Here is a 23,093-nt window from a genome sequence, read left to right as displayed (position 1 = left end):
GTGTGAAATTGAGAAAGCAAAGGAAAATCTCTAATTGTAAACCCTAATTTGGTGCATGGTGTTCGAAGTTATAGTGACTGCAGTTGTAAAGGAGAGACTACAGCTAGTAAGTGGTAGTACATGAGGAATATAGTGGTAGTACGAGGGGGGAAGGAAGTCGGCTTTTTTGCGTTGAAATAATTGAAACCCTAAAGTAGTAAGTCGGTTAGCAACGTGTAGTTTTGGGAGGATAGCCTTCTTCCAACTGTAGCTCTCTCCGGAGTTCGCATGTCGTCACTCTTAGTTACTCTCTTTTGGCATCTTCTTCTACGCCATTTGAGATACTTTTGAATGAATGGCAACGTTACGTGAAGAGTTACTACTTCAGAGAGGATGAAGCAAGTGCCATCAATTATAAGAAGATAAATATTTATATATATATACCATAGTTTGACTACTGTTATAGTCTTAATTTCTCTCTCTCTCTCTCTCTCTCTCTATATATATATAGATATGTACTTGTTTAATTAATTTAAGATTTTGTTTTGTGGAATATATATAAATAAGAAGTAGAGAGCAAGAGATAATGCAGTGTCATCAATTATAAGAAGATTAATACGTTGTAGTTTGACTGTTATAGTCTACGCATATCTTTTGACTGGTATGTCAGTGAAGGAGACAACGTTGTAGTTTTTTTTTCTCTTTTGACTGTTATAGTCTACGCTCAAAGTTTGTTACTTTTGTGTATATCTTTCCAGATTTTACATTTGTATTAATACTCTTCAAACACATAATTTTTAATATATATATATAAAGGTAATTTTGTCTTTCTACGTTTCGGTTGATGAAATCTTGGTAGCCAATTAGGTTCCGAAGATGTTCATGCAATAAAAAATTAAGAATGTTTAGGGGATAGATAACAAATAACTTTGTAGAAAAGACCATGAAAATGACAAGCATTAAAGGCAATTTAATGTTCTTCCCTGTTTCAAGAGAATCCAAGTCCAACAGTAAACGTGATCTTAATTTATGTGTATCTTTAAGCTAAATAAGTCTTTTTTGTTGGAAAAAGAGAGAAGAAACTGGATGTGAAGAGCATTCAGTCAATGATTTGCTGCAGCCCTCTGAGGTATTAGGACCTACAATTACTGCCAATGTTCATGTGCAACAATTTAAAGTGAAAAGGAGAAAAAAAAAACTTAATTCACTTCCTGGCAAACTTGGAATGATTACAGGTACTCACAAGTTAAAAGCTGGCAGATACTACAAGTGATCATCACTTCAATTTTGAACAACATTTTCCCAATAATTTCTCCAGCAGCAGTCTTTTTATCTGAGAACAAACTAAAGTAGTCTCAATTATTATCATCAAATACTGCCACTTCATCTTTCTTCCCAAAGATTTTGTAACCCTAAAGTCTGTTATAATTCATGGGCCAATGTTTTAAATGTCCTTCTTCCTGGCACCAAACTAGGAAAATAGATGCAGTATATATGAATCCTATCAGCTTTATTCTCACATTTAATCTTCCACTTATTCTGGTGTTCCAAAAATGGTATACCAAATGGCCCCATTACTTTCGTTAGATTACGTGTCACTATCAGTGAAGCAATAGCTCAATATCTCCCCCTGACATTATGATAGTAAAACAAAATGGGAAAAAATAAAACGAGAAGAGTTTGTTAATATTTCCCCAAAATTTTAGTGTTCTTTTGTCTTGTATGAAAAAAGTGAACAGAAGAAGAGAGACCTTAAAAAAAAGGAGAATGATTTTTTGCACAAAAAGATTAATATGCAAGGGCTTCTTATCTACTATATACTTAATTAGCATGGGTTCTTATTATATAATTGCTATCAAATATTCCCAACAGTTATTATTGAAGTTAACAAAACACATATAAATAGCTAAAGCACCCAATTTTTAAGTTTAGAGTGAACATTTCTTATCAATAATCTTTATCTCACATAAAATAAGATATATTTCATTGTAGTATATATATTATTGGTTATTATATTGGTTCAATTTTAAACTATTTTTAATATTTTATGTAAGAGCAAGATAGTCTTTTTAGAACCAACATAGTTTTAATTATTATCAATTATATTTAACTAATGGAATGATATTTTTAAAAGAGCATGATAATTTTGATGCAAATTATGATATTTTGAAAGTACTATTCAAAAATCTCATTAAAAAAATGACCAAAAGGTGGTGAATAATTAGCTGATGGCAGGGAGATTTGTCACAAATTGACTTCCTTTGTCCTCTCTTTTAGGTATGACAGAAACACACACTCTCTTCCCTTCAAGTGGTCCAAATTTTCTTAAAAGTAAAATGACATTTTATAGTAAATTATGCTACTTGTGTAAGACTAATAATTCTCATAAAACAGTGCACAATTAAAGCTTTCCGAAACTTAAAAGCACATTTCCATTAGAGTAAGTAGGGTTTAAATTGGAAAGTATTGCCAAAGATTATGATTTTCTGAGAAGAGTAAACTAAATTAGAAGTATCATGATTAATGCCAACTATTTTATGAGGTCGATTCACCTTGTTGCACAACATAATGGCAATGCACTGCAGTGTTTGTGGCTTAATGAATAGAAGGCTTAGTCTAGTTATTCAGCGCATTATCTAATATGTTTTAAAGTCTAGATGTTTTTTTATTAAAAGGATGACTAAGGTTTTTTTTCTCAATCTACGACTCTCTCAACAATCAAAAAGAATCATCAACTATTTATATTTGCGACAAGAGGTAAGAGGGTAGATTCAACGATGGAGTTATTCAGTGCAAAATCTAATATGCTTTGAAGTTTAGTTGTCTTTCTACTAAAAAGGATGACTAATGTTTTATCCAATCTACGCACCTCTCAACAATAAAAAAGAATCATCAATCATAGAGTTATTCCGCACATTATTTAATATGCTTTGAGGTTTAGATATCTTTCTATTAAAACGATGACTAATTTTTTATTTGAACAATAGAAAAAATCATCATCTACCTGTATTTGCGACAAGAGGTAAGAGGGTGAATCCTACGATGGAGTGTGTGAAAAAATTGCACTTTATATATATATATCACTGATTGATATGAAAGGGTTAGTTTAATTGTCTTGCCAATTATTAAATTATTATTATTTTTTCTGAGACTTAGGTGTGAATATTTATTAAGCTTATGTTTAGTTTAACGGCATCAAAATAAATATATTTTTAAAATAAAAAATAAAGAGAAAGGAAAGAAAAAAAGAGGTACGGCTTTGTCATATAGTTAGGGGGATGACTGCGGCTTGGTTTGGATTCCCTCAGCCCATCATCTGGAAAACGTGGCGTGGGACCCACCGGTGGCTTTAGCCAGGTCGGCACGGACCTCTCGGCCCCACGCAGCAAGACGACGACGACCGCCCACGACGACGAAGCCCATGCCTACCTCCCTCTGTAGTGAAAGAATTTCTAACATACCGATGAGATACTACATACATACATTTATCTCGTCGCTTTCGTTAATTTCTACATTACATATTGCTGAGTTTCTATCCACTATTAATTAAATTACTCCCACAGAAAGAGTTTGGTTAGAAAATTTGGCCGTGACGGAGAGAAAGAGAGAGAGAGAGAGAGAGAGAGAGAGAGAGGGAGAGACAAATTAAAATAGTTGTTAGACATGTGATGATAGTAGCCTGTAACCGATTTGATGCTTTGATGAGCGGTAAAAAAGAAGAAAAAAAAAATGGAGTTGGATATTTTTGTTGGATACGTAGAAGATAAAAAAAGAAGCGGGGACAAGAGGGAGAGGAGGAGGGTTCACGGACGACGCTTAGCCAGAGGCCCAGAGCCCTACAACAACACTACAATGCTAAGATTCTTACAATTGTTTGTGTTTATGTATATGTATATGAGTGTATGTGTATGTCAGTATGTGTACGTGTGAGAGGGAGGACTGCACGTTGTTAGATATCACCATCCGTCCGGCTTAGTAACTAATGAATTTTTTTACACTCATCGAACATAGACATGTCAACTAATTAACAACCCTTTTTTTTTTGTTCCATCCATTATTTTCTTTTTAGTTATTATATATTTCTAACTACCCGTGACATGCCTGACATGTGTACAAATACGGGTCACTAGGAGGGCAAACGGAGGAGGCCACAAAATGTTCTTGATGTAATTAAAGCACACTATGTTTTGTTAGTTGCTGTTAGATGAAAATTAACTCGGTAATATATATTTTTTTTCGGACATTGAAAGCGATATAAAATATAACAGTTGAATGATATATATAGCTAGTTGACATGATGTTTTTAATAAATTTTCTTTATATTCTATTGCCTCAACTTATTCTTTTACTTTGGATTACTTGTTCCAAATTTACTGGTGCCTATTTTTACCACACATCAGAGAGAACCAATGCAAGCCCAAACAAATGTGGGATGGAAGCTCTAATCAATGGCATGATCCAAAGACTTAGTTACGAAAAGGAAAAATTAAACCTTATCTTCCGCTACATTCTAACTAGAGTTAAGAGGCATTGACGAGTGCATGGAGGATAAAGAGAGGCCTATCAAACAAGAAAAAAAAGAAAGGTAGAACAATAAAATTAAACGGGAACCTCCGCTTTCACATCGGTCAAGAATATTCCTCCCTATTTCCCAAAGACACAGGATGAGTAAATTCTATGTATTACAATTGTATATCAAAGTTGTTCATCGGATTACGGAAGAATGTTTTACAATGAGTACAGATATTACCTCAATAATAAGGTGAGATGGGTGAGATGAATCAGTACCGTTCCTAGTACTGCTCTCCATGATGATTCCAAAAGATAGAACAACAGAGCCCACTATCCACTGCAAGCAGGAAATGTGAAGCCGACCAACTTCGTCATATTCGATACTAAAATTTGATGCCCCAAGAATAGTGTAAATAATATTTCAATGAGAACAGTTTTCAGAATCACGGGAATGCCTCCCTAACTTCTCACTGGGGCCAAAATTTCAGACCAGAAGAAGAGCTGATAGAATCTCTCCCATAGTCCTCTCCGGCACATCATTATCGTTATCCAGTTGTGCTCCAGACTCAAGAACTGCAGCATCCAATACCAGCTTCCGCCTTGCAATCTCATAGATATTTTCATCAACAGTTTCCTTCGTCACAAGCCTGCAAAAAAGATCGAAAGAAGATCACTTCACTTGCACATAATGTACTAAACATTGTAACATCACAACATATAAAGATATAGGTCTTAAATCAGGCAAAATACATTTATGGAAAATACCTTACATAGAATGTAGCAGTCTAAAAATTACAATCCCACAGTACTTTTAAATCACCAATGAACATGCTCCTCAGTGCAGGAGCATTGACAGTTTGTACTGCTAGACACAAAAATAAGCAGTACAACAAAAATGCAAAATATGCATCACGTTATCCAGATTGTATTATAAAATTGCTGAAGAAGCATTTCTTCAATAGTCAAGGAGCTGTTTTCTCCACAAAAGTTAAAAATAAAAAATAAAAAGTCAAGGGGGTGGAAGAGTTCCATCTTCATTAGTTAGTGCTTTATATTTTTGACTTATGAGAAAACTACCATCTAGATTGTAGAATAACTTGTTCTCTTTTACCTCATATATGCCACCATAATCACCCATTCTTATCCCTTGTTGACTATAGTTAGCAGAGAATAAGATTAAAATATACCTATAAATAGTAACAGGTTTTTCTTGACCAATTCGATGACAGCGATCTTCCGCTTGCCGATCCATTTGTGGGTTAAAATCCATGTCATGTATGATGACAGTGTCAGCCCCTATCAAGTTCAGCCCCTGTCCTCCAGCTCTTGTCGAAAGCAAGCATGCAAAAATAGAGTGGTCATGGTTGAAAGTGTCTACTATTGTTTGCCTTTCATTAACCTGAGTACTGAAAAAATAAAACCAAGGTAAGTTGACCTATTTCATAGAACTTTAACGAAATTGCACAAGAAGTTATTAAACTACCTTCCATCAAGCCGTCTATATGTAACTCCTATTACTTCCAATGTCCATTCTAGAATATCAAGCATCGTCGTCCACTGGCTAAATATCAAAGCTCTGTGCCCATCCTTTACCAATACTGGTACAAGTTCAGTTAAAGCCTGAAGACAAATAATAATAATAATAATAAATCAAGGTGAAGGAAATGGATCTAGATAAACAATAGCTACTTCACACTGTTCATTATTATTGTACTTGATGAAAAGTAATTGAAAGGTAGAAGTTACTCAAAATTGATCACTTTGACCACTGAAGTGCAACTATACCTGACATTTTGCCGATCCCAGGACGTGTTCATCCTTCAGAGCACCCTTTGTACCACTGTCACCATATGAAATCAAAAGCTGAAAAAGTAAAGAAGAAACCATCTACATGTAAATAACAATCCCAATTGTCAAAAGCAACGATGTTGGAAACAGAAAAACTTAGATTACAATATAAGGTGAGAATGTGCAGACAGTTACAAGTTCCATTAAGAGTACTTCAATAACTACCATGATCTTATACTTTACAGAAGAGAGCACACATAAGAATAGCCATGGACCAGAATTGAACACAAACAAAGCCTAAAATCATCCCAAATTCCCAGATTTAAGCAGGACAGGATAAGATGTATGCTAGGGTTTGGATCCTCATAGTAGACACGTGACCCCGTAATGGGCCATCTGATAACCCGACCTTATAAGCAATTTTGACAACATACATGATACATCTATACCGATACATGGATAATAAAGTTAAGTGGAAAAGGATACTTTAAACGGAAGCCCAATAGGTATGAGAGATAAACTTGACATGAATGAACCCAGGTAGTGACAGCAACAGGTAAGCCACATCTAGTTATTGTGGGGCACACTGGTCAATGCAAATACACTCTAAATTACCAGCCATATACCAAGAAATCTTCTACAAGCATAAGTAGCCAAAGGAAAACGTACTTCGCATGTAATATAAGAGCAACGACTATTCTAGCTGGAGAAAATTAGAAATTGTCATCCAGATTGACCTTTAAGACATTCCATACAAGGTGAGAGTAAGAAGAGCTCAGAAGAAAAAAATACCCGGTGGATCGCATAATCATTATAGTTCTTAAGCTCTTTAATTGCTTTTTCCAAGGTACACTCAAAGCCAAATACACCCATTGGATACAACATCCTTGCAATCTGAGCAACATCTTCATCGCGGTAAATACGCCTCACAAGCAAAGGATGATTTGCTATCTGATGAGATATCCTAAATTAGATAGAGAAAGTAACTAATTATGTACATCAACAATCTAGAGTTGAAACAACCTTGCGAAACTGCACAAAATAATTTGAAATCTGACGTTTTGGGAGGAGACCGACAACATTATTGGGCATTCCCGTTAAAGATTTTGCACCACGAGATTGGGAAGCTGCACGGTACTCATTTATGGCATCCTCATAAGCTTTAGACTGTTCAACGCCCATAAAAACATACCTAACCTGCAATTTTACAATGAGTTAGTCAAATTAAAAGTTTCTTTTGAATCCTCAAAGATATCGATTACTAACATAGCTCAGGGTTGGTTACATGTTGTATCTTCGGGACAAGTTGCTGCATGACATCCGACTTCAAGCGTCTCAAGATGAATGGTCCTAAAATGGATTTTATACGTGAAATCAGTTCACGATCTTCTGCATTCAATAGCTTTTTCAGGTCAACATCCCCAGTTGCAAAAATATCAGGCATCATAAATTCCAATAATGACCATAACTCCTGCAAATTTATTTTGCATTAACAAAAATAGTTTTACCAAAAGGATATATTTCCAGGTACAGAGTTATTTAAACTAATTATAACTTCCAACCAAAAAGACTATTGACAAGTGATGGGATCTGAATTAATTTAAAATTGGAATAACACAAGGTTACAAACTTGCCCGTATTTACTGCATCCAGACAACTGAGATATGGTATATAGCATATCTAGCAGAATTCATTTCTTTGAGTAGATGGAAAAGATAATAACAGTTAGAGGGTGGCACTCTGGAAATTAGAAGCATAATTTGTTGGAAACAATTACAGATGGTTCATACGACTAAACTGAGTGAGTTGACAAGATCTCAAAAGGTACAGACAAATAAATCAACAGTATCATAGAGTGTATTTACACATTTCCCTTTTGATGTTTGAATGCCACTAACAAATATTAGCTTGATTCTTTAGAAAAATGGACACATGCTCAAATGAAATAAATGATTACTCAGAAAAATGAGCACATGTACAAAAGAAATAAATGAAAACTCCAAGGATTTTTTTTATTTAAAATTCGGCAATTAGATCTCAAAGAAATGTGTACTTTAAAAATGAGCTCATGTTCAGAAAACAAATGAAAATTCCATGGATTTTTTTTTAAATTTAAAATTTGGCAATTAGACCTCAGAAAAAGTGTGTACCTAGAAAAATGAGCACATGTTCAAAAATCAAAAGAAATAAATGAAAACTTCAAGGAATTTTTTTCTTTTTTTAAAAAAAAAATTGGCCATTAGACCTCTAAGAAAATGTCATATCTCCAAATGAATTCAACATATGCAAAATCGACATAACTTATCCTTTATTTTAAATTTTGCTTGTAAGCACTCTATTCTTTGAGATGGTCAATGAGTAAATTGTCATGAGTTAATATGTTGAAATTGTTGTAGACTTCCACAATACTCGTGGTTCTTTAGGTAATATTATGATTATTAGTATGCATTTCATCATGTTTAGCAAACATGATCATTTTTCTGAAAGTATTTCTTTCTATCGTGATACTTGACTAAACATTTTTGATATTTCAATGTATAACTTCTAAGCTTTACTATGGTAATACTGCAAATCTTGATATCTTAAGTATGTTCATCCACAATACAGAATTTAAGAAATTCCAACCTCGATCCACCAATAAAACTAATAGAAAACATAGAAAGTAAGCTTCTAAACCTTTTATCTTGAAAAAAAAACATATTTAAAAAGGCATCAAAAGCCACAAACATACGTGCAAGTCATTTTGCAGTGGTGTTCCTGTCAACATCAAACGCTGACGTGCATATTTTGCAACAGACATTAGGTTCTTCCAGCGATAGCTGTTCTTATCTTTCAATACATGAGCTTCGTCCATCAAGACACAGCTCCATTGCCACCGCTTCAGCACCTTACGGTCGTCTTTTTGCTGTGCACTGCATGATGAAGCATGAAAATGAAGCAACATTACTACTCAACATAGAGCCTATGACCATCGAATACCTAATACATAACCTAAGATTAGTTCTATTAATGATCAATGCCAGTGAACAAGCAAACCTTCGCCTTTCAAAAAGTGAATAGCAGACTAGTAGCACATTGAACGGAGGGGGAAGACCAGCCTTCCCCAGTGATCTTAACTCCTTTGAGTAGGTAGTTCTTCCAGCCCCATGAAACAAGATGACAGAAAATGAAGGGCACCATCTTCTTAATTCTCTTTCCCAGTTTTCTAATACAGAAGCTGGGCAAACAATAAGGTGGGGACCCGGATCATTGTCTAGATGTTTCAACAGTGTAAGATATGTCACAGCCTGGAGAAGTGAGAAAAAGAACATCACAAAACTTTCACAATTAATACTGTGGCACGCAGATAGAATTTTAAGATCGCTATACCTGGACAGTCTTACCAAGACCCATTTCATCAGCTAAGATAGCTGCATAAAGAAACTAGTTAGAAGAAATAATAAAATGACAGTGCGCCTGACCAGCTATTCACTAAGAATGCAATGGATCGAAAATGTCCACAAAAATCATTCGAGAGGCATCACTTGCTCGTGCTCCGCAAGTACAAAAAAGGGAGATGTTAGGGCTAAAAACATACATTATCACAAGTCAATATGTCCTCAAATTTCATATTTAATGTAAGAGTTGTCCAATCGAGGAAAACACATAGTAGCTGAGATAATTTTGTAGTATTTTCAAGCTCAAACCTAGAAACCTAATTTGCACGAGTTAGTACATATAATCCAATTTGAAGAAATATATTCTGCATATACAAGTACTTCTGTTCTAAACTTTAAAAGTTTTAATTGGATGAGATTCTACTCTATTGGCTCTCGTCTTACTCATGCCTCAGAGAACTGGACATGCGCAGCCACAAGAACACGTAACTTCAAAGTTCAAGCAAATTTCTGTAAGAGTCTGCACCATATACATACAGTTCATTGATTCCTTTATAATATGATCCCCAATCTAAATTAATTAATGCAAGATACTCTTTAAACTTTAAACAGAAAACCAATAAAAGGGGGAAATTTTCAGAACTTCACCTCCACCGATATGTTTCTTATACAGCAGAAGAAGAAAATTTACACCAACTAGCTGATAAGGCTTCAGAGTCGGCTTGAAATCCAATTCTTCACTCGAACAGGCTACATCAACGTCTTCCTGTTTCAAGAAACACAGAGCAAAGGAGGACATTTCAACACAGCTACCCAAACGTGCACTTACATTGATTTCAAGTTTCCAAAAATCCTAGAAGTACCTGAGTGACAATCCTACAGGAAGAAGCCTCCGTCTCGGCGTATCTATCGCAATCGCGAATTGAAGAACCAAACAGCTCTTGCCTAAGAGCTGCGGATATCTTCCCACACTTCTGCAAGGCTCTGCCGACGACATCCACCTCTTCTTGCACCAGTTCGATCTCCCTCTCCTGCTCCTCCTCGTCGTCGTCTTCTTGCTCCAATTCCGACCAAGGCACGTCATCCACGTCCTCCTCCGTGGACCGGACGTCGAACGCTTCGGCGTCGCTGTCCTCGTCCACGACGAAGCGCCGTCCCCTACTACTCCTCACCGGCCGTGCTGTCACGGCCTCGTCCTCGTCCTCGTCCTCGTCGTCCAAATCTATCAACTTGGCGCCGTTCTGTGCCGTGGTTTCTAGGGTTTTGGATCGGTAGGCGAAGGATTCGATCCGGGGAGGCGATGGTTTCGGCTTGGGCTTCTTCAGGACTCTCGAGGGCTTGAAAGAGTGGTGCTCCCACTCGTCGTCAGAGATCTCATCGAAGACCCGCCTCATCTTGGAGGATTCGGAGGTGACTGGAATTGGAGAATCTAGGTTTTCGCGCGAAAATCTAAGGATTTGGGTTAGGGTTTTGGTGGGGGAGATGGAAGGGGAGGAGGAGGGATCGGAGCACGGGAGAAGAAGAGGGAGGGGGTCTATGGAAATTTGGCGGTCTGGAATTTGGGGATGAAACAGAGAGAACCGCCCTTTTCTCGATTCGTTCTTGATTTTCCATTTCCTTTTTCTTTTCTTCGTTAAAATAAATAAATAAAACTTTTCACTCATCAATATTTGACTCGCAACTCGCAACTGATTCAACGGGCAAAATTTAAAGCGGATCAAAGGGTGGCTATCGGGTCGAGTTCGAGTTTGAGTTAGTTCATAATAAATTTAAACACAAACACAATTTATTTATTAAACGGATTATTAAGTGACATAAATTATTTGAATACTTATAGCTAAATGAGTCGACTCATTTATAGCTTAATCTGATTAAATCTAAACTTATTTAAAGTTGAATTATTAGGTCAGATTAAATTTTTACTGTTCCTAATCACCGGCTTAGAGGTGTAGTAAATAGTTATGGCTTAGCTTATTAGGCTTTGAAAGCACCTTTTGAAAAGTAAAATATATTTACCACGAGGTTAATGAGTGCAATGTGTTTATATTTATGAGAACATTAGGTACTCTTTCTAAAGCATTTAAATCAAACCACCATCTGTCGCTAATCACTAAGTAGGAGCTTACCCATGTGTGGTAGAAGACGTCTCAAAATTAATTTTGAGACGAGTTTTATCCATCCCAGGCTCATCAAAGACGAGAAGGGACTTGGACGATCGAAAGATTCGAACAGATATAATTAAATTTATCATATACACACGATTAATAATAGATATCTCTCACCAGACCTGTTCTTAATAAATTAGCCATGATGTGAACTTGCAACTATAGATTAAGTTGTGGTTGGCAAAGGAGAGTTGGCATTTGGTTTGACCAAAATTACTCGTGATGTGTAAAGTTGAATCTTTTCGAGGAATGGAGAGTGGATACTTCTTAGTTTATAGACTTTAGTTACGTTATAATATTTGATCGAGTAACTTACATTTTAGTCATCCTTTTATTCTAGTATGTTTTTACATACTTGCCATTATATATTTAAAATATTAAAATTACTATTCAAAAGTGCTATTGCAATTAATTTTTGATAAAATATTTATAAATATTTGTATCACAATGACAAATTCTAAAATACTTTTCTTCTTACTCGGAATTCTAAATACATCACACTTATATTTTCCCTTTTTGTAAAAAAAAAACTGAGTTAAATTAAGGATTGCAATTTATATGGTATGTTTTTATTATTTATAATTAAGTCATATAATTTAATAAATATATATAAAAAATATTAAAATATTGGATTAGTATTAAAAAGATATAAAAGATACTATTAGACCGAGTTATATTTACATAACATATACTTAACCTCAAGGTTAAGTTAACTATACTATAAATATATAAAAATACTCTCAGCTGAGTTATACTTATTCAACCTATATTCAACTCTATCAAACATAATCTAACATAATTTGACATAACTCAGCTCAACCCATCTTACGAGTATTTTAGTAATTTTTAGAAAGTAAATAAATTTGACAAAATATTTCTATTTATCTAAATTTGAGCTTTTTATTATTTTTTATTTTTTATTTTTACATATTTACTATGAAGAAATGAAAAAAATCTGCGCACTCAATTTCACCACGTGTTTCGTAGATCTTCGTATCCTCTTCCCATGTGCTACCTTCCTCTCTTTCCTCTCAGACCCCAAACCCGCCGCGCTATATGACGACCTAAACCCCTCTCTCTCCTCCTCTCGTTGACGTCACTGCACTCCAATTCCAGTAGCTCACTTTGCTCCCTCTCGTCTCTCCTCTTCCATGGCGGCCATCAACCGTCTCCTGCGATCTACCGCCGCCGCCGGATCTTGCGGCGGCGTCGCGAGGAGGGCTCTCTCGGGGCTGGCGTCGGAGTCGGGCGCCCGATTCCCGACGGGGCTAGCGAGGCCTGCACCGACGGCGCCGGCGAGGATGGATCGGGAGGAGAGGAACGTGCAGTGGGTGTTCCTGGGGTGCCCTGGCGTGGGGAAGGGCACCTACGCCAGCCGCCTCTCGCAGCTCCTCGGTGTTCCCCACATCGCCACCGGTGACCTCGTCCGCGAGGAGCTTGCATCCTCGGGTCCTTTATCGCAACAGGTATTGACCTTTATTCTCTCCTTGATTTCTTGGTTAGATGGATGTTTTGGTTCATTGAGATCTGGTGACGGTAGATGCTTTATTGGAGGTGTTTAAGGTCAATTAGGTTACAGTTGGTTTGGCGATTTGTATATTGTGGAGTGAGAGTTGGAAACTTTGTTTGGAGTTTATAATCACAGGGTCAGACGGATCGGATCTGTCTTAGGATTTTTGGTGTCCCAGAAACTGTTGTCAGATGGATCTGTTCTGGTATATTTTTTAAATGACAATAATCGTATGTGGGTGATTGATGAATCAATAAGTGTGTTAAATGGCAGGTGGCTGGTCTTGTTCTTTGATCAAACTGTACTACAAATCCAACTGGTTAGGTTTGTAATGTAGCACAAAAAAGATGGAAAAGAACATAACTTTAGTGGCATATATTGTTAATTTTAGTCCAGTGATAGATTCCAGTGTTGATGCTTTACATGAAACTGTATAAAACATCATTTTCATGTGTCATGCACATCTGTATGAATAGCATAATTCTAATGTTTTATTTCTGTCACTTGGAGGAGAAAAGATATGTAAATGGGTCGCTGTCACTTGGCTTTAATGTTTTATTCCTTGTGAATGTAACTTTAGTTGGCTTGACAGCATGTCCCAGACAGTAGGTTCAAGCTTCAAAGTTAATTTTCTGTGGTACCATGAGTCAAGTTGGCTCGTATTCATGTATTGGTGTTTTTTATGTTACAATTTTAGGAGACAATTAGTTTCTTCTTATTTCTCTAATGGGCAGATGTATGTTTAGCAATCAAAGCTATCATCCTCCTTTTACATTTTTGCAGCTTGCTGAAATTGTTAATCAAGGCAAATTGGTATCCGATGAAATTATCATAAATCTTTTGTCAAAACGACTTGAACGCGGAGAAGCAAAGGGTGAATCAGGATTTATTCTTGATGGGTTTCCACGTACCGTAAGACAAGCGGTAAGATTCTAGTATGTGCAAAACTTATAATGTAGTATTCCCAGGTTATTTCTTTGTTTTGTTAATCATAGGCAATAGAAGCTAGATCGTCAGGCAATGCAATTATATTTTGATCTTATTGCTCTTGGATACTTCATACTAGTGTCCTTTCTGTTACAGCGATATAAGTTGGCCAGGAACTTGTTTCTTCAGTATTCTTCCTGTCTCTTCCGATTTCATTTATAACAACTTGCTCTGATCCTCATGGAGTTGTTCCGATATTGTTTCTAGCATTGTATTATAGAAAACATAGTTGGCTATCTTAAAGTTCTCTATTGTCAATATGATGGAGGAAGAATTTTCTTCTTCTTGTTCAGGTCTGTTTTGGTTAATGGCAATTTGCTCTTGTCCTTCTTTCAATCTATTTGAGTTTCATGCCAGCAGAACGTTCTTCTAAATTTAGCTGGTAATCGTGAAGTTCCCATTTTTAATATGGTGGGACTGGACTTTTTTTCTTCCTTCAGCTTATTCTGGTTTATGTGGTTCTGACTTTTTTTCGCTTGTATTTTTATGCTTATGATTTGGTGTTTGTCTTTTCCTATTATTCATCTTTTTCTTGTTTTGAAGTCATTCTCTTAGATAAATACTTCCAGTTGTACGACCTCTTGTAAACTAGATTTGGAACTCTGTTTCCTCATTTAGGTTCCATCCAATTGATATTTCAATTTTCACTCATTAACAAATGGGAAATTTATGACCTGCAATTGTGATGACAAGATAACCACATTAATATATTTTTTCTTGTTTATCTCAAGGATAAAGTCAGTTATTTGTTGATCAATATATATATGACTACTTTATTTTAATTAAAACCTGCAACTCCACACTGGTCCTAAACTTATATGCATATGTGAGCAAAAAGACCTATAATTGTTATCTGCAGATACTATCCACAAGTTAGTTGTGGACCCTTTTCTGAATTGGATGCAGGGTTCACTTTAAGATGTTATATGCATGCTAATTGATCTACCAAAAAAATATAGGTCTATCTGAATTTGGTTTGACTTCTTGCTGAGTAGTCAGGCATCTGAAATTAATGTAAATTGTTTGAGAATAATTGTCTAATTGTCAGCTTAAACATATTGTGGATATAGAGTTAAGCCAAACTAAATGATGAGGAAACCTAAATAAGTCAAGTGGAGGCTTGTTAGATGAAGTGGAGACAGTCGGTCCATGGATTTTCCTATGTGTGTAATGAATATATGCAGCACATCCAGCATTTTGAGAGTTGAAGAAATATATAGAAAAATGCTGCTCTGTTTATAATTTTGCTGGAACATGCTGGTATGATCTCACCTGCAGATATTTTCTATATTCAGGAAATACTGGACGGAGTGACAGACATAGATCTGGTGATTAATTTAAAGCTGAGAGAAGATGTGTTACTTGAGAAGTGCCTAGGGAGAAGGATGTGCAGCCAATGTGGGGGAAATTTCAACCTTGCTTGCATTGATGTCAAGGGTGAAAATGGGCAACCTGGTATGTATATGGCACCACTCCTGCCTCCTGCACACTGCATGTCCAAGCTCATAACCCGGAGTGATGATACTGAAGAGGTGGTAAAAAATCGACTGCGCATATACAATGACATGGTACCATGCCAGACTTTCTTCACTTCCTTTTTTCATTGTCAATATTAATATTGTTATCTAGTCCTTGGTGTAGGATAGAGTGATATCCTGATTGAAGTTATCATTAGCTGATCAGTTTCTTTGTAGTGTTGACTGGGTAATATCAGAATTTAACTCTTTGGAAGTGCTGTCATAGTTTAGATGTTAGCTGGTGAGCGCTTACTTTGATTTGTGAACTTTCTCGTGCTGAATACTCGGTCTATTCGCCACTAAGTTTATGTAAGAATATATACTATGACTAGAGAGGCAAAGCTGCCCCTTTAATTTATACTGCCAAAATCTTTATCAAGGATTCAAGGTTAATTTGTTCACTTTAGATTGTACTGTACCACTATTCAATATTCATCCTGCGTAGTAGATGCTAGATAATATATCTTTTGATACATAATAATGAATGATTGAGTTAGAAATTTCTCTTTTTTTTTGCTGTGATATATGCTAGGGTGATCAAGTTATGACAGTAATCCTTCACTGATTACAAGTTGGATGAAGATATACCGCATATAAATCGGGACCCATATCATATGTATCTGTCATAAATTTTCCTGAGATTTAATTTGTCCGCTGTGACAGCATAGCATAGCATTTTCTAACATTGACATTGTTTGTTTCTGCAGAGCCAGCCTGTGGAGGACTTCTACCGAAACCGAGGGAAGATTTTAGAATTCGATTTACCTGGAGGAATCCCAGAATCTTGGCCAAAGTTGCTTCAAGTACTGAACCTCGAAGATCATGACCACAAGCAGTTGGCTACAGCATGATTATCCGTGAAGGTGAATCTGCATGCATGTTTTGGAAATCCAATAGCAACAGTTAGGACTATTCTTTTAATAATATTCAGAATCATACCACTAATTACTTGGGCGGCAATTGCCCTAAGATTTGAGTTCTACACCTATGAGTTTTGGTCATATAATTGATTGTGAGTGAGGAGTCAATGTGTAACCAATAAGTTTGATCTCAAGGAGTTTGTACGCATTTTTTTTCAGGCAACAAACATATTCTTTCCTTTCTATGGATGAGTGTTTGTAATGCCTAAGCAATGTCTCTGGACTAACAGGAAGTTCCACTTGGTAATGAATGGCGTTCTATCTTTAAATTTCTTTGCTTGCTTGTTTTTTCAACTGTCAAATGCGGCATTCTTGGAGTTATTTTCATCAGCTTACTATACATCAATCATCAAACGTACCCGGATCTCTATAAAATCTTGGAACATCTCATGATCCAGCTGTAACAAGCTATTTCTTTCCTTCCTCTGTTCAGATCTATATCGTCACTTCGATCTCCCTCCTCCCTCCTCCCTTCTTCTGCTCTCTATTTTCTTCTATGTTTCTTTCCCTTCTCCTCTCTCTCTCTCTCTCTCTCTCTCTCTCTCTCTCTCTCTCTCTCTCTCTCTCTCTCACACACACACACACACACACACACACACACATATTTTGTATTCATCCAAAGCCATGGATCTAACTCCAATATCCACACCAAGATCTTAGAGAAAGCTAAATCTCGGACTCCGAGGCCAATTCTAGGAGATGAAGCCAATCTTGGAGGACTCGCAGGTGAGTCCCCAGTCCGAGTCCCCACCATCGTTTTCTTCCGTTTTTGCATTCCCTTTACATCCTGAATTAGTTTCTTGAGACAGGCCGAATCGAGCACGTCCTGCACTGAGGTTTTGAACAGTAACGTTCCGGGGAAGAAGCTGATATCTCCTTCTTCCATTGCCAAGAGTCGAGCTCTGTTGTCGAGGATGACTTAAGGAAGCGCTTGGAACGGTGATATGATACCCCCGTGGAACATAATACCAAGCTGCCGCTTGGAGCAACGGCCCTGGACTTGGATGGCACCTGATCGATCTCGAATCCTATATCTCGCATGATATATCTTGATGCACCCTTGTTCCTGAAATAACCGTAAGCCGCGCAACCGCTTGGTTTTGCCGTTAAGGTCGTTATCACTATCCCACGTGGCGACCCTCCTATTAAACGACCTTCTCTACTTAAATTTAAATCTCTTTCCTGTTTCTTTCTTGCTTTCTTTACCTCCCGCCTCTCTCTTTCTCTCTCTCTCTCTCTCTCTCCCCCCCTAACCTTTCTCCATCCCTCACCAAAGCAATGAGTCGCCCTCCGAGACCCCCCGCGAGACTCCTCCGACATGGTTCATCTACTCCCGAGGACCAATTCGATGAGACGAGCGAGGTTGGCTCTAATTCCTCCTCTATCTTGGTTCCCCCCCTTCTTGGAGTTATTGCATTCGTGAACTCGGCTTTCTTTTCGAGAACTAGGCTTCCACGAGCTGCGCCGCGGAGAGGGAGATGATGTCCAGCGCGCTCGCCAAGATAGACTTGCGGAGCAATCATCCCCAGTCTCCGTCGGTACGGCTTTCTGATTTCCTCCTCCAAGAATTTGTGCTGGATGAATCCATTTCTTTCGCCTCGAACACCAGGAATCATTAGGATCTGGCCCTGAGATTGACTTGGAGAAGACGAAGAGTCTGTTGAAGAGTTGCAGGGTTTGTACTCTTTCTTGAATCTTGTAGGTCACTTTCTTCCTGCTTTGTCTAATATATACATATATGTATATGACTGGAGTAGGAGGAAGTAGGGTTGACTTCTAGAGCAATGAGGAACTGCATAGCGAGGAGTCAAGATCTGAAGATTCAATTTGATGCGCTTGTCAACGAGAGCAGCAGGCTAATGAAGATTTACGGAGGATTGGAGAAGGATTTGGAGAAATGCAGGCAGACTAGTGAGGAGACTATGTGTAAAAATGGAGATCTACATTCCGAGGTTCTTCAACTCTTAGTCTTTTAGAATACACTATAGCTTTAGATTTCCATAAAGCATTTATAATTTCTTTAACTCTTGGCTGCTCAGGTGGATATATTGGAGAAAGAGAACGAGGAACTGCAAGCAAATCTCCAGGAAGCTGAAAGGAAGGTAAGCAGATCTTTGCATCATCTCCTAACTAATCATGAAGCAATAACTCTGTGAAAATTTTCAAGGTCAATGTACTGAGTGAAGAGAAAAGGGCGTGGGTTGAAGAGAAACAGAGTTTGCAGAGACAATTACACAGGGAATGACACTTGCTTTTCCCTGGACTTGTAGCCAGATACTGAGGCTGAAACCCTTTCAGATTGTACATATTAGATGCTTGAGAGGATTCAGATTGTACTTTTGAGACTTTGAGAATTTTTTTCAGATTGATGCCTGAGGATTCTTTTTTTGGTCTTGTAGTTCCTTCATGTACATAGCTGAAGAAAGCTGTACTACTTTTGACTCAAGGTGGTTGGAAAACAATATGATTGGGTTATTTTTGCAAATAACTGCAGCACATTTTGATAATTGTAAGATCGGGCTTCAAAAGATTAAGTGCATATAATTTTACACAAGAGATGCAAACAGGAATCTAATCTTACTCTTTTTAAAAATTTAGATTTATAAGTACCTATATTTTGACTTCTTTTATGAAAATGGCACTCTTTTCAAGTATATTTACATAAAACCATATTGGACTAGATTTGAGGATTTCTTTTCTAAATGTTCTGATAATTATCTAAAAATTTCATGTACACTCTGCTCCTTTTTAAAAAATCCCAGCTTATAGGAAATTATCTAACAATATTTTTGTGAAAAAGAGTATCTTTAAACAATCAAATATAGACATTTGCAATTTAATTATATTATATTTTTTAATCTAATATATATAATTGAATATATATATATATATATTTTGTTACACAAAATTCTACATACATACTAAGATTTATTATTTGCAGATAAGAAAATTAAAAATAATTAAATTATAAACTATATGAAAGGTAGAACTTTTGCTACAATAAGTCTAAAATGTAGGCGGTCATTTGCAAATTTCGACGTGGCCATATCTCGCATACTCTACTCGAATCTCGATGCGCTCTCTCACCCGAATTTAACCGCGCCATCTCCATTTCCAAAGTCTAATAAGTTCCGGCCATCAAATCCAGGAGTTGCCCTCCGAGACCTCCCGCAGGATCACAGCGAGATCGAAGCTTCTTCCAGGATCACTCTGACCGTCTGACGAGATGAACAACGCACTCTTGGAGAATCCCCAGGTCGGCTTGTTGCCATCTTTATCTTATCGGCTCCTCTTCATTGGAAATCTTGCAATCTTACTTGGGTTCTTGCGATTTAGACTGAATCGAGCACCTCTCGTTCCGAGTCTCTGAGGAGGTGCCTCGCGGAGGTGGAGATGGAAGCCGCGTTAGCCAAGTATGAGTCGAAAGCACCATCGGTATGATACTAGAAATAGTTTTTGGTTTCTTCTTGCAAGAAAATGTGCTGATAATTACTCGCGCCTTGAAGTCGCGCGGAGATGAACACATAAAAAGCTCTCCCCGAGAATTGATCTCTGTTCCTGAGAATGACTTGGAGAAGGCAAAGAAGCTCTTGCAATCTTGCAGGGTTTGTTTACTCTTTGTTGATTTTTGATTTTTTTTTTTTCTTTTTGGATTTGTAATGTCTAATTGTTCTACTTTGATTGGAATAGGAGGGCGCTGTGTCGTCTTCCAAAGATCTGAAGAAGTGCATTAGGGAAAAGCAGCAGATAAGGTCTAGATTCGACGATCTTGCCAAAGATCGAAGCGAGCTGATGGAGGATTACAAAGAATTGGAGACGAAAGTGCGAAGATTGAGGGAGAATTTCGAGGACATGGTGTTAAGAAATGGAAATCTAGAAATGAAGGTTAGCAAGAAATTAGTTCTTTGTTTCTTAATTTTTCTTGATGATTATGAAATCACTGAAAGGAAGTGTCGATGTCTCAGATGGAAAGATTGGAGAAGCAGCACGAAGAACTGGAAGGAAATTATCTGATGTCCAAACAGAAGGTTAGTAATGGAGATTCTTTGTTGCATCACCTTGATGATCATTAAGTAATAACTTTGTATAATTTTGAAGGTGAACATACTGACTGAAGAGAAAAGGATCTTGGATGAAGAGAAACAAAGGTTGCAGAGGCAATTATTCAGTGAAAGATGCTGATTGTGAGTTACTATTCTTCTTTGAAGCTATGATGAAGAGAAACATGGAATGTTCTTTATTTTCAAAGTCAAGTTCATTATTATTTGCAGAAATTTAATGGATGCCAGAAACTAATGAATCTATATCTCAGAATGCTTCAAATTAAATTTGAATCTTCTTATGTTTATGTATCCTTCAACCTGCCTTATTATTTGCATTCCTGATGTTCATGCTGCCCTTTAAGTTGATGATTCTGTTATTGCTTCTTCCACTGGTAAAATCATTGATCTCTTTTTTTCTAAATTCTTGCATTCTGCTATTGCAGGAAATGTGAAACATATAGCATCCCCAAACCAAAGAGCACTCAATTAGAAGAGCAGCAGGTCAACTGAAGTGTTAATCTGAGATGAAACTCTTGTAATAAAAGACAGAGACGTATACATATTAGCCACTAGAAAATTTTCACATTGATAGTTGAGAGGATTCAGATTGCAGTTCTGATACTCGACATTTTGTTTCACCTTGATGCTTGAGGATTCTCCCTTTGCTCTTGTAGTTCCCTTCATGTGGCTGGAGAAACTTGTGCTACTTTTGAATCAGATGATTGCAATAATAATAATAATAATAATAATAATAATAATGATTAGGGTAATGTTTTGCATGACCTTTTAATAACTTGACTCCCTTTTTACGTATATTTGCATGACGTACAAACCACATTGGACTCTCGTTAACTATTTGCAATTTGCGAATGTGTAAAATGCAATAAGACTCCCTCACCCGAATTTAACCGCGCCATCTCCATTTCCACAGTCTAAAAATTTCTTTTTCTCCTTTTTAAGGGGATTTTTAGGCAAGTTTCCAGCCATCAAAGCCATGAGTTGCCCTCCGAAACCTCCCGCAAGAACACAGCGAGATCGAAGCTTCCTCCAGGATCACTCTGAGGAGATGAACAATGCACTCTTGGAGAATCCCCAGGTCGGCTTGTAGCAATTTTTTTTTCTTCTTTCTTATCGGCTCCTCTTTATTGGAAATCTTGCAATCTTACTTGGGTTCTTGAGATTTAGGCTGAATCCAGCACCCCATCTCGTTCCGAGACGGAGATAGAAACCGCATTAGCCAAGTATGATTCGGAAGCATCGTCGGTATGTATGATAATACTAGAATTAGTTTTTGGTTTCTTCTTGCAAGAAAGTGTGGTGATGCTAATTACTCGCGCCTTGAAGTTGCATGGAGATGAACACATAATTTTTATTCCTGAGAATGATGGAGGACTAGAAAGAACTGGAGACGAGATGGAGGTTTACAAAAAATTGGAGACGAGAGTGCGAAGATGTAATTCGTCTTTCAAAGACACGCTGCTTCGACATAGAAATCTAGAACTCAAGGTTAGGAAGAAATGCATTTCCTTTAGATTTAGTTCTTTGTTCCTTGGTTTTCTTAAGAGTTATTGAAACGAAGTCGCAGATGGAAAGATTGGAGAAGAAGGACGAGGAACTGGAAGGATATTTTCTCAAGTGTAAAGAGTTGGTTAGTAATGGTGGATATAAGAATCTTTGTTGCATCACCATAGTGGTCATGAAGCTGCAGTAACTTTGTAATTTTGAAGGTGACCATACTGATTGAAGAGAAAAAGATCTTGGATGAAGAGTTTGAGAGTTTGCAGAGGCAATTATTCAGCAATAGACGCTGAATGTGATCTCTCTTTTCTACTAACACGGTTAGCAATGCATACCACCTTCTTAAGTATTGATCTCTCTTTTCTAACTCTTGCCTTCGGCTATCGCAGGAAATGTGAAACATAATAGCATCTCCATTCTCCAACCAAAGAGCACTGAATTAGAAGAGCAGCAGGTCAACTGAAGTGTTAGTCTGGAGAGTATTTTTGTTCTAAAGACATTTTTGTGGGACAACCCTCTGTATCTGAGGCTATAATGGTTTTCTTTTAGCTGCTGGATTTGCTCTTTATTCATTTGCAATCATTAACTCCACAGCGATTTGCTAAGAGAAACAAATAAAAATCACATCGATGACTCGGATCTCGAGGCACTCATACCCGCAGTAGACGTAAATCCCGCCATTTCTTCTTTCTTTTCCGTCACGGTCGTTCCAGCTGGGAAACGATTCTCTTCTATAAGTACACATGCATTTCTTTTCCCTCAAAACCCCATCTCTTT

General features: G+C 37.1%; 3 protein-coding genes across 3 annotated transcripts; 2 read left to right on the top strand and 1 right to left on the bottom strand.

Moving 5' to 3' along the window:
- Positions 1 to 4,644: 4,644 nt before the first annotated feature.
- Positions 4,645 to 11,268, bottom strand: LOC140766922 (protein CHROMATIN REMODELING 19). The gene is made up of 12 exons (XM_073106613.1): positions 10,520 to 11,268; positions 10,305 to 10,422; positions 9,649 to 9,689; positions 9,316 to 9,566; positions 9,011 to 9,191; positions 7,565 to 7,750; positions 7,303 to 7,476; positions 7,072 to 7,230; positions 6,277 to 6,354; positions 5,975 to 6,111; positions 5,679 to 5,897; positions 4,645 to 5,138 (listed from the first exon to the last, which is right to left on the bottom strand). Exons 1-12 carry the CDS (start codon positions 11,048 to 11,050, stop codon positions 4,976 to 4,978), a joined length of 2,238 nt encoding a protein of 745 aa, XP_072962714.1. The 5' UTR covers positions 11,051 to 11,268; the 3' UTR covers positions 4,645 to 4,975.
- A 1,569-nt stretch (positions 11,269 to 12,837) lies between these two features.
- LOC140767627 (probable adenylate kinase 1, chloroplastic) lies at positions 12,838 to 17,024 on the top strand. The gene is made up of 4 exons (XM_073107620.1): positions 12,838 to 13,287; positions 14,115 to 14,255; positions 15,614 to 15,886; positions 16,543 to 17,024. The coding sequence occupies exons 1-4, from the start codon at positions 12,973 to 12,975 to the stop codon at positions 16,684 to 16,686; spliced, it is 873 nt and encodes a 290-aa protein (XP_072963721.1). The 5' UTR covers positions 12,838 to 12,972; the 3' UTR covers positions 16,687 to 17,024.
- Positions 17,025 to 18,146: 1,122 nt separating this feature from the next.
- LOC140767674 (uncharacterized) lies at positions 18,147 to 19,145 on the top strand. The gene is made up of 5 exons (XM_073107667.1): positions 18,147 to 18,293; positions 18,365 to 18,430; positions 18,513 to 18,707; positions 18,795 to 18,857; positions 18,923 to 19,145. Exons 1-5 carry the CDS (start codon positions 18,234 to 18,236, stop codon positions 18,998 to 19,000), a joined length of 462 nt encoding a protein of 153 aa, XP_072963768.1. The 5' UTR covers positions 18,147 to 18,233; the 3' UTR covers positions 19,001 to 19,145.
- The last annotated feature ends 3,948 nt before the right edge of the window (positions 19,146 to 23,093 follow it).

This window comes from Typha angustifolia, chromosome 9, assembly GCF_048772165.1.
Source record: "Typha angustifolia cultivar Huaian chromosome 9, ASM4877216v1, whole genome shotgun sequence".
In the NCBI taxonomy this organism is placed as follows: domain Eukaryota; kingdom Viridiplantae; phylum Streptophyta; class Magnoliopsida; order Poales; family Typhaceae; genus Typha; species Typha angustifolia.
The sequence above is the reverse complement of the archived record's forward strand: the minus strand, read 5'-3'. Positions and strand labels throughout refer to the sequence as shown.

Excerpts from the sequence above, each read along its gene's own strand:
- LOC140767674 (XM_073107667.1), top strand. The coding sequence starts at position 18,234 with ATGATGTCCAGCGCGCTCGCCAAGATAGACTTGCGGAGCAATCATCCC. Across the intron at positions 18,431-18,512 it reads GTCTGTTGAAGAGTTGCAGG|GAGGAAGTAGGGTTGACTTC; the intron begins GTTTGTACTCTT and ends TGACTGGAGTAG. Across the intron at positions 18,708-18,794 it reads ATGGAGATCTACATTCCGAG|GTGGATATATTGGAGAAAGA; the intron begins GTTCTTCAACTC and ends TTGGCTGCTCAG.
- LOC140767627 (XM_073107620.1), top strand. The coding sequence starts at position 12,973 with ATGGCGGCCATCAACCGTCTCCTGCGATCTACCGCCGCCGCCGGATCT. Across the intron at positions 13,288-14,114 it reads CGGGTCCTTTATCGCAACAG|CTTGCTGAAATTGTTAATCA; the intron begins GTATTGACCTTT and ends ACATTTTTGCAG. Across the intron at positions 14,256-15,613 it reads CACGTACCGTAAGACAAGCG|GAAATACTGGACGGAGTGAC; the intron begins GTAAGATTCTAG and ends TTCTATATTCAG.
- LOC140766922 (XM_073106613.1), bottom strand. The coding sequence starts at position 11,050 with ATGAGGCGGGTCTTCGATGAGATCTCTGACGACGAGTGGGAGCACCAC. Across the intron at positions 9,192-9,315 it reads TCACTTTTTGAAAGGCGAAG|TGCACAGCAAAAAGACGACC; the intron begins GTTTGCTTGTTC and ends TTCATCATGCAG. Across the intron at positions 5,139-5,678 it reads AAACCTGTTACTATTTATAG|GCTTGTGACGAAGGAAACTG; the intron begins GTATATTTTAAT and ends TCTTTTTTGCAG.